The sequence below is a fragment of the Corvus brachyrhynchos genome, unplaced genomic scaffold (genome assembly GCF_000691975.1).
Source record: "Corvus brachyrhynchos isolate BGI_N302 unplaced genomic scaffold, ASM69197v1 scaffold542, whole genome shotgun sequence".
In the NCBI taxonomy this organism is placed as follows: domain Eukaryota; kingdom Metazoa; phylum Chordata; class Aves; order Passeriformes; family Corvidae; genus Corvus; species Corvus brachyrhynchos.
In genome coordinates, this window is record NW_008236766.1 from 1,111,875 (window position 1) to 1,123,042 (window position 11,168).

Sequence of the window (11,168 nt, forward strand, 5' to 3'; positions counted from 1 at the left end):
TCCCTAATTTCCTGAAGTGACATTCACACAACTCTGGTGGAAAAACAGCTCTGGTGATTCATGCCAGTTAATTCACACCCTGGTAAGGATCAAGGGAATCTTAGTTACTGCAAGAATCTTGATACTTGCAAAGCACACAGTTGTATGGATGTTTATGTGGAGGCACATTCTTTCCACTGAAGATTTTTTGTATTAAAATTTAAATCCATGATCTGCAGGGATCTGAATCACTGCCAAAGCAATTACAAAGACTTCTGCAGACTTCACTGATCTTTGCTTCTGACCTATAAGGAATCACAAAGTGTTGAACCAGCTGATGTCACCATATCCCTGAATCACACCTTGCATCTTAGAATCACAGAACCATTAAGGTTAGAAAAGACCTTTAAGATCATCAACAGCAGTCTTGAAACAACAAACCCCACCAAAACTAGGATTTACAAGAAAATAACTCTAAAAATCTTAGCAACCAGGTGACTGCTACACGTGTGTTATGCCAGTATCAGCATTAACTGAAACTCTACTACCACAAATTATAAAGTACATTTGCAGGTTTCCAAATGTCCAGTCAAATCCCACACTAAACAGAGACAGTGACTGTTCAGTTTAAGTGAATCTTTGACTGTGTTTGCAATAAATCTTGCAAGCTTTAAACTTTTATAATGCCAGCACTTACTACACTGATTTACAGTCTGACTCAAATGAAGAAACCTCATGGTTGACTCAAATAACATCCTCTTGCAGGGTTTCTCAGAGACAGGTGAAGATTACATAAGGCAAAATAATGGATGGAGAAATGGTGCATGACCACCTATTCATCTCCTCGCTTGTGCAAGTGCAACTTAAAGATTTTCCTTAGCTTCAGGCTCTTACTTGTACTAACAAAATCTTTCCCTGACAAATTCTACTCAAAACAGATGATGATGATAAGGAAAGAGTTTATTTGACAGTTACTATCCAATAACTTACTATCCCAAAGTACTTTCTAAGCTATTCAGAATGGAAACGATTTCAAAACAAAAGACTTGTCCAAAGTTTGCCAAAGTCCAGACCCAAGTTCCCAGCACCAATCTGTGTGCACTGGTGGAAGGACAATAAATAACTTGAGAATTCCAGAGATCATTAGGGAACTGCTTTTAATAACTACATATGAATATCTCTCTAGAAATTCCTTTAGCCACCCAGGCCCCTCATTATTTTATGTTTTTACTGTTTTGCACTAAGAGATGACAAACACAAACTGGGAAGTGCACAAGGATATCGAGCCCACCTCTGCTGAGCTCTACCACAGCATAATATACCTAATAAAAACGCCAGAATTGATGCTGGTTGTCTATGTCTTTATTTGACTGCACATTTTTAAAAGTTTCATTTTCCCCCTAACAGTAATAATACAGGTGCTCTACTTTGCAAATTATTTTAATGCTACAGAAAGGACAAATAAGCAAAGCAACAGAGATGAGCCCTGTACTTTACATTCAGCCCTTTCCCACTTGCTGCCTGACCTGCAACAGGAGACGCTCTGACCACAGTCTGTGAAGGCAGATAGAGCAGAGGAAATGGGACACAAACCAACACAAAACACAAACTGGGGACTGACAGTGGAGAAAAGCTGACATGCAGTCACATGGCTGAGGAATTTAGCCCACAACTCCTGAGCCCTACACAGCACCTGCCACACAGGTCCTTCCTTGCAATCACTTCCATCATAACCAGCCCATGAGCAGCAAAAGCTCAACAAGAAACAACCTCTCCTCATACCTTGGCTCCTCCTCTCCCTACAGAAAACTTCTCTCAGCCCAGCAAAGCTCTCTCTCTCTGTGTGTCAGCATAGAGGATGCTTACCCTTGAACAGAGATTTTGTTCCAAACACAGACAAACTTTACTCAAAATCTACAAATCCTGCAGTTCTCCACTTACCTATCCAGAGTGTCCTGAGGCACTTTACTCCCTCCAGCTCTGCTGTTGACACTGGTGTTCTTGTTGGCCGTCATGGTCATTTCTGCTTTCTAGAAGTGTGGATATCTGTGAGAAGAAAAGTCAATTTAGCTTAACAAGACCAAATGACAACTCACTGCTTGAACACCTGTGCTGTGTAAAGGCAGAACTCCAGATTGCTTTTCACTCTATAAAACGCAATCCATGTCGTCATGAACCTGAAAAACTAAACCCTACCTCTCCACTGCTGCTATTGCACATCCACAGCCAAGTTTATCAGAGCCCAGTGCTATAAATGGAAATGATTTATGGGAAGTAGGTGTGTGCTTCAGGTGCTGACCTGTCTGATGATCAGAGCTCGATACCAAGTTCACAAAATATCACAGGCTTGCTGTGGTTCTTCCATCCATCAGAGTATGTGGAGATCCCAGCAACAACACTGTGTGATGCTTGCAAACACCAGAGCTGAGACTGGAATTTTGACCACAAAACAGCTATCCCAAGGAATGAAGAAAGCTTTCTCATTTTTAAAGTGCAGCTCTATTATGGAAATATTTTCTAGTAGTGAGATTTATTCAATTATGAATTTTTTTGTATATAATTTTCAAATCTGCTTGTGATATGAAAATAGCACAAATGGTTTTCTCTATTGGCCTCAGGATTCTTTAAGTAAAACTGCCTTAGGACACTTCCAAAACCTCAGGTAATATAAAGAGTCTTTATCAATTCCTAGGGGTTTTTTAGCAATTTGGTAATCCCAAAAGCTGTGAACTTAACTTTATACACAAGGCTGAAATTAAGTGCCCAAAAGATAGGTCTCACTTCTGTGACATTGCTGCAGACTGGCAAAAAACCAGCCCAGTACCGTGATTTATTTTGCCTTCATTCTGCTGTCATAATAGGAATGTCATGCTGTGACTGAAGGGAGAACATGATGGTAGGGATAAAGGCCAGGATGTCATCCCCGGGATGCAAAAGCAGGAATCCCTAGTATCACGCCCCTCCATTGACTATATCCCATGTTTTTCTGGTGTAAAGCACAGCTCTTAGTGGCCGTTTCCTCTGTTCTGGTAATCCCTTAAGAAATATTTTTCAAAATGAGGGAGGAATGCTTTTTCATGTCATGATAAGATTTCTAAAATGCCAGCAGAGTCCCTTGAGAAAGAAACGGAATAGTATTTATTCCACTGATGCTACAGGAGTCATGAAGGATTCTGCGGGTCTGCTGGCACCAGTCTGGGTGGTTTCTGAGATGCTTCTTGGTTTATAAACTATCTACCACGGTTTACAGCAGTGCCACCCAGGGTCTGACCAGAACTACCAATTTTTATGACCATTAATAGCACAGCTAATGCAAAAATAAGGAGTGTTATGAAACTTCTTGTTTACTCAAACCCACAGGAAGTCCAGACTGCTTGAGAAGCCACTGTAACGTGATGCTGCAAAGCAAGCTGGGGACTGACAACACACAAAAATCCCTGTACTAACAGACCTATCACAGCCAAAAAGACATTCTCTAAACCACTTTATTCCAAGCGGTTCTGCCACAAACACAGCCAGAAAATTTGCAGATTGCAGCTCCAGGCAGAGTCAATCATGCTGACCACTGACTCCAGGTCTACTTGTCCTTCTCCGTTGTCTTGTACCAATTTTCCCAGATTAAGATTTTTTTCCCTTGTTGGTAACACTTTTTCTACACTGAAGCTCCCTAAATTCCTCCAGTGTCTCATTGTTATTGTTAGTGTTACATTATCAAGATTACAGGACTGTTACAGAACTGTCTGTTCCGACTGGAAAAGGGATTGCTTGGGACAAAAAAGGAAGCATGCTAATGCTGGCCAAGCTTTCTAAGACTGTACATTCCACAGGGAGTAAGCAGTTTTTTAATGTTTTCCACTCACCAGTTCAATACTTTTACTGTGTTAAGTCTAAATCACTTATTAGCACTTAATGCGAGAAAAAGGAGAGATATAAACACGGCATAAGGAGAACAATAACTGATAGCATGCATGTGTAACATTAATTTTCCGAGATTTGCCTTTCTGTTCAAGACAAAAATAAGCTGAAGGGATCCTCAAAAAGATGGGACACTGACCTGACACATTAATAAAATAGTGTGCTTTTATGCTGCTGTTTTTTAAGAGTCCATTTTTCCTATACCCAAAATCAGATGGGAATAAAAATAGTATGACAAAGCTTGATAAAAATCACTGTGGTCAATATTTAAAAGAAGTGATTATTTAAACCTCACCTTTCAAAGCCACCCTAAATGTCAAGTAGAACAAAGTGGTTTGTTTTCAAGTAAAGATAAATTGAGTTCTTAAAGACAATTTCTCAAGATATGTCAAATTTAGTGAAAAAAGTGAGTTCCTTCCCATGCAGTTGAGACTATGATATATATGGTGATATCAACTGACTTTTCGATTCAATTTTTCCTTAATGCTTATTTCGGTTGAATACTCCACTGCAGGTGATGCTGGTATCATCCCAGCATATGCAGAGAAAATGCAAACAACATGAACATGGCAGAAAAATATTCAGCCATTTACAGAGGTACCTGGAAGCAAGGACTTATATCACCCCAAAAAGCCCACCCACCCATCCACCAATGCACACCCCCCCAAAAATAAGGGAAAAAAAAATCAGAGACAAAGAAACAAGGAAAGAAAACCTAAACTAAGTTTTATGGTCATGCAGAAAGTCATTTTAGAGCCTCCAAATGAGTCTTACAGGCCCTGCAAGTTTATTGAATCATTGTATGGTCAGAATCACATCCCTTGGGCTTGGGTGAGAGCATTCCTCATTACAGTATTTGCAAATTATTCTTCGCAAAGCAACGGAAAACAAAATCTCTCAAGTATTGTGGCATACTGTTAAGAACAAATCCAAAAATAGTTATGTCACACAGATTCTGCATGGCCTCGTAAACCAGCTAACAAACCTGGTCAAAAACTGCAGAATTCTGTTTCATTTGTAAATGTAAAAAATTCATCTGAAACTCTTATTTAGCTGTAATTTGTGTTTTGCTCCAGACAAGGTTTCACTAATTTCACTAGGACAACTCTGTAAATGGCAATTTAATGAGCCCAAATGGTAGAATCATTACATCAATTTTGCCTAAAACCTCCACAAACAATTTATCAGGATCAAAAAGTAAAGATGACAGACAAATATGAAAAATGGTGTGATGGCAACATGGGATCTGCTGCTCATGCCAGGCAAGGTTCAGCATCCTGACTGAAAAGGGCTGCTGCAATGCAATGCAGATGCTTCCTAACAGATCTTTATCATTGCAGGCAGATGCAATGACAGAATATTCCTTATGGACCATCTGTTAATGATCCATACACTTTTACTCTTTTAAAATTAAAGTGTGGCCTAAGGTTTTTATGGACAGATTAGGCACTGAAAGCCATCACACTTTGGGCTAATGAACATGACAGCACCTTGTCTAATGTCTAATTCCATTAACAGGTGTTAGCAGGGGAGGGGTAAATCCTCTGTCCTCCCCCCTGCACTGCAGTTTAAAATTATTCTTCATTTCCTGAAGCATCCCAACACTTTGGAAGCACCCACTATCAGTCCCACTACCGAAAAAGTGAAAGTCTATTTTCATTGCAAGCTGAGAATGGGAGTGCGTTGAGGAGTGAGGCTTGGAGCAAGCACCTGGAAAGTCAAGGCAACCCAGAATGCTTTAATCACTTTACAGCTTCAAGAAAACCTCCTGCTTTCTAATATACAGTGTCCATCAGTTAGCACATTCCAAGAACTGATTCCTTCCTCTCCTTCTGTGGAAGCTGAATGTTATTGAACCTAGAAGAAGGATTTACATGTGGTATCTGATGACTTGAGAAGGGAGACTCTGAATGTCGGTCCCCGAGCCCTCTCCTGCCTTTATCACTAACATGGCTTGAAATCTACTTGAGACCTTGAGTTCTGAAGCTTTTTCATGCAGATTATTTTTCCCTTGAAATTCCACTGATCTGGGACCTGAAAAATATGGGAAAATATTACTCCTTTGGTCTGCCCCAGAGAACAGAGACCTGGAGACATAACCGGAAGGCATAACAGGGAAGAACTACAGGCTGCTAAAACAAACTCATGTTTTTGAAAAATTACTTTATAATAAATACAAATTTTCATAAATATATTATTAATAATAATTAGTGTGTCTACTTATTTTTCTCTTGAAGGTAGCTGCAACAGAATGTTGAAAGAAGAAGTCATCTTAATACATTAATATGCTTTTCTGGATGCTTTAAGGGAGCTCGCCCACATGTCAAGAGCTGTAGGTTTAGGTACAGTTAAACTTTTGTTTAGGAGTTGCAGCCTGCTTTGTGGCAATTTGCCTGCTCCCTTCCAGTAAAACAGATAATTGTGTCCTCCCAGAACAACATCAGTTCTGATGAGCTGGAAAGTCCAATAAAATGTTTAGAAATTCCTGCCTTGAGAGGGCGTCAGTAGAGAGTCCCAAGAACATTGTTACAAGAATTACATCAGGAATACCTGCTCTGGGATTAACTGGGATTAACGCCACAGTCTCATCCAAAATTTCCCTCCCTACAACCCACAGCCTGTTTCAAACCAAGTCAGTGACCAGTCTCTCTGCTAAGCTTTCACAGAGTGATGACAAGTTTAATTCTGGCACAAACTTCCTACTATAACCAGCAGGGGTGGTGGACTTGGTTGCCATTGATCCTTGCAATGCCAAAACCACCCTCTCAGCCGTTCAGTCCTCACTGCACTGAACTGGTACTACTGGGAATCTGATGTTGCAGCACTTACTGGAGATGAAATAAGTTACCTTCCCTAGGCAGTTGAAAACCAGATTCTGCCTGGAGCAAAGACAGCTCTCCGCTCACCCTTCACCCTCCTTTCCTGTTTTTCTGCCACATAAAATGGCTGACATTCTTGTTCTTTCCTATTTAGTGCCTTTATTCTGTCTTCCTTGCCCTACTTTATCTTCTTATTACTTCATTTATCTTCTCTCAAGCTATTTTTTTACCCCTTTAATTGAAAATGGGCAATACCTGGTGAAGAGAACACACGTCACTTGAAACACAATGCAGTCCAAAACTAATGTCTAAACTAGGTAAGAACTCAGTGCTAAGCTCCTCTATTACCCTTAGCAGTCCTAGGGCAATCACAGCTTCCAAGTAGAAGGAAAACAACATGAAAATCAAGGAAGAAGACATTTAGAAAAGGAGACATGAACAGAAATGTCTGACATTGAATCAGAAATTAGTATTTCCCTGTGTAGGCTAAAGAAAAGGGTTGGATTTTAAAAAATACATTGACTATTTCAAGCTTAAATATCTTGATTTGAGATACCAGGGTAGGAAGAGTCTACTTAGAAGCTGTACCCAACATATATCACAATTCTTTGGTATTATTCTTCCTTTATTCTTTCCCTTCATCCCCAGGATTTTTGCATAAAAACAACCATTCAAGTCTCAGGACATCACCTGCTCCTGTTGCTTACTCCTCAGTGAAGTCATAATCCTCTAATAGCAACATCAACATCATTTGCACAACAATGAATTGTTTCTTGTGACACAAAAACCAAATTATAAATTTTCTAAGGAATGAGAGTTGGTTAGCTTTGAGGAACAAAGATTCTTTTTCATTAATATCTTTTGTGTCACAAAGGATATGATAAATGAGAAAACAGAGTGTCCTTTGGTATTTCCCACAGGGTGCAACCAGTCCCTAAAAACATCCCAATGCAATTCACAGAGTGAACAAACAAAGATTAAAGTCTTAGTAAGTCTTAAAAGGAACTTCCCGGTTGAGCTGACAGCGATGACTGAACCCTCCTCACGCCAAAGCTGACTGACAAAGTCTGCCAGACAGCTGAGAAGCGTCTTGGATTTGCAACTGCTGTAGGTTTTGATTTGTTAGAGCATCATCTGAGGCAAAACACGGGTCACAGCCATACTACAGAGCAAGCTGCTGCGCTCAGAGTTGTCAGCATACTTCCCTTCCTGCCTGTCAGGGAAGTGGCTCCCACTCAGAGTCCTGCTAGAGTGAGAATTGCAAAATTATTAGCAGTTATCAGCCTTGCAAAGTGTTTTAATAATACTTGATGGGCAGAAGGGCAATCATCTTTGAATACCTCAGTAAGGTCAAGAGCTGATATCTGGTGATAGCGTGGGTCTCCTTCTGGTTAGATCACTGTGTGTTAGTGACCGTTCTGAGCCAGTATCTCCCAGAAGCAGGTCCTGTCCATGATACCCAAACTGCCAGTGCTAATGGTTCCAGGGAAAAAATTATTAATTTGCATGGACTGTCTCAATATGATGATATAAAAGCACCCTGGGAGGATGAGCTACAGGCTGGAGACCTCCTGGTTGTAAGTAGAAAATACTGGCCAAAGTTGTCTTGGCTTGTACAAAGATATGAGAACAACATTGGGTCTGTCTCTTTAGCTCTTGGCAGTTACCCAGGGAATCTGTAGAAAGGCACACAGAAGATTTTAATTCCCTTAGAGAAGATCTTAATTCCCCTGTATCCGAAGTACATCCAGAAGTGAACCTGGACACAGGCATTAGCAGCAACAAATGGGATGCCAAGTAAGTCCATTGTTTGTCTTAGGGATTTGTGCAGGAACCTTTCAGGAAGGTATCTGTTTACATTGAGAAATTATGTTCTTGCACTTAAAGTAACATCTGCAGGAGCTCTGAGCTGCGTTGGAGCTCTGACATGGATTTCAGTTGCAGTCTTAGGAAGCCTGCTTAGAGGTGAGATCCACAAATTCAGTCCCAGGGATTAAAGCCCACCACCCACATTCTGGCATCGGGCTGAATGGCCCATTTTCTCAAAGGTACTCCTATCTCTCCTACTGCCTCAGAAATCTATCCAAATCTCCAAATATCACTATTATACCACAGATAGAGGCCTAAAACTGGCCTGTCTTGAGGCAATGAGCAGCTCTCTCATGCACAGTGGTTTTCTGATTCAGATTCCCTTCATGTCTACGAACATCTTGGCTACTGCCTCCCTCTCCTTCAAACTCTACATGTTCCAAGCCAAAAGAAACAAACCCAAGCCCCCTGTGCTCCCAGGATGGTAAACTACCATTAGGTGTGAGCAGCCTGACTGAAAGGATGCAGTCCATGCCCTGCCTGCCTAAGCTTCCATCTCAGACAACTGAGTAAGGAATTGTCAGAGAGAAGCATAGACCCAGCAAAAATGAGTGAACCCCAACCACCCTCCTAGCTGCGCTCTGAATCAGAGGATGTATGCAAAAGAAGAAACAGAGAGGAGGGGTGAGGTCCAGATAAACATGAGAAGAGTTCAAGACTGGTAGAACAAAGGTGAGGTGAAGGATAACTAACATACTATGAGAAAAACACAAATGGGAAACAAGAAAGTGAAGAGGTTTTTTTAGAAAGATGAAAGGGAAATAAGAAATCCCAGGTGGGAGGAGAAATACACCCACCTTCTTCTCCTCCACACTAGGAACACACTCTGTGTCCCCCAGAGAAAGCAGCCCACCTTTCCTTGTGCTCCGGGATGCTTTCATTCCGTGGCTAAAATCTTCCTCATGGAATAAACTTTGAATTCTCCTAAAGATACTTCAAGAAAAATGGTTCTGCTATACTGTGGTAACCTGACATGAGACTTCACCAAAAGCATAGCTGGTCACTCAATACACAAGCCCAAACTCAAATCTAAATTCAAGTTTTCAGTCCCTAATTTGTGGGTAGAAGCCTCATCCCCCATGCACATACAGCTCTGCAGTGACTGCAGGAGACTTAAGTTCCCAAACTCCTGCAGTTTCTTTACAGAATTGGTTCTAAGGGAGATTGGACAAAAAAAAGAAGAGTAGAAAGGACTGAGAGAATATTGGCAGCTATACCAGAATGACAAAAACAAACTAAGCACAGCAAACTACTTCTCATTCCCTTTGTTAACAAAAATTACAGTAGCTATAGCAACAAAAAGGGGGGTGGGGAGGAAAAAAGTCCGAGACTTTTCAATATCCCCAAAGAACACAGCTTTCTAATATGGAAAAATCAGGATTTATTGCACCAGCAGCTCCTACAAGGCAGGGCTGTAGTAGTGCACAATGGTTTCAATTAAAGGCACCAATCATTAACCAGTACAGCTGGGCTTAGCAGTTGACAGGCAACATCATCTCTTCCAGTGAGCCATGATTCCTTCAGGGACTGAACTATCTTCTCTTGCTGTATGACATGCCCTCCTGCCCTGTTTCTGGTGGATTTACCTCATATTGTCTGTCAAGTGCTGTGACAGAGTGACTGATGTCACTGCTCAACAGAAACATCTCCTTTGTGCCTATATCCTTTTGCCAGGCATCACACATTGATATCCCCATGCACACTGCCTGCAGCATGGCCCTGCACACTCAGCAAGCATCTCAGGGAGAAAAGCATTTCAGTTCCCTGCTGCCTGTGTGTATTTTCCTTCTCAAATACACACACTTGCAAGCTCAGAAAGGGGAGGAATGTCTGGCACTTCTGCGGTGACCATCTGGCAGAAGCACCGCTCCATTTTCTGGCAACTTGACCAGAATCTTAGAACAATTATTTCAGTTCCTGATTCAAGCGCTGGAGACAGAAGATCAAGTTACATTTCTCTCCAGCCATCAACACTAATTCAGTTTTCACTAAGTCAGCCTTGCTGGAATTTCACTCTTCCACACTAAAACAACAACAAAAAAAAAGTGTGAATCTACACTAAAAAGCCAGTAAAAGAAACATAAGGGATTTCAAGAGTTGCCCTCCACAAATGTAAAAAATGCCAGTAAGAGCTAACAGCGAAGGAGTTGTTTCTTCCTAGAAAGGATATTTTTATAAGATAAAATGATGAAGAACTGAATGTATTGAAAATTAAATGATATCATGGTCCTCAGTGATATCCCCTGGCTTCATAACAACCATGTAAATAAGCTTTCTTCCCTTACTATCACAAGCTGATCATGAGCTGAAGAGAGCACCTTCCCACCTATTGCTCAGTCACAGGTATACACGGCCATCAGCAGCGGCGCTTTTCCCAAGGAAAGAGTTCAGTTCCCACAGCACTGACCTTTGTCCTCTGCATGAAAGGAAAGTTTCAACAAGCTACCACAAGCAAAAGTGTTATAAATCACCTTTCATCAGCCCTCCAACCACTAGCCAGAGAAACAACTGGAAACACTTAAACCTGTTTTAATGTTCTTTGTAGAAGGAGGCAGGGAAACACCTCCCCATCCAGCCACTGGAGCA

General features: G+C 41.1%; 1 protein-coding gene across 1 annotated transcript in view; it reads right to left on the bottom strand.

Annotated features, from left to right (window-relative positions):
* ST5 (suppression of tumorigenicity 5) overlaps nt 1-11,168 on the bottom strand; it is a 159,783-nt gene that overhangs the window by 90,693 nt on the left and 57,922 nt on the right. The window contains 1 exon segment of the mRNA XM_008644869.2: nt 1,921-2,025. Coding sequence (XP_008643091.1) covers nt 1,921-2,000 — 80 coding nt within the window. The 5' untranslated portion in view covers nt 2,001-2,025.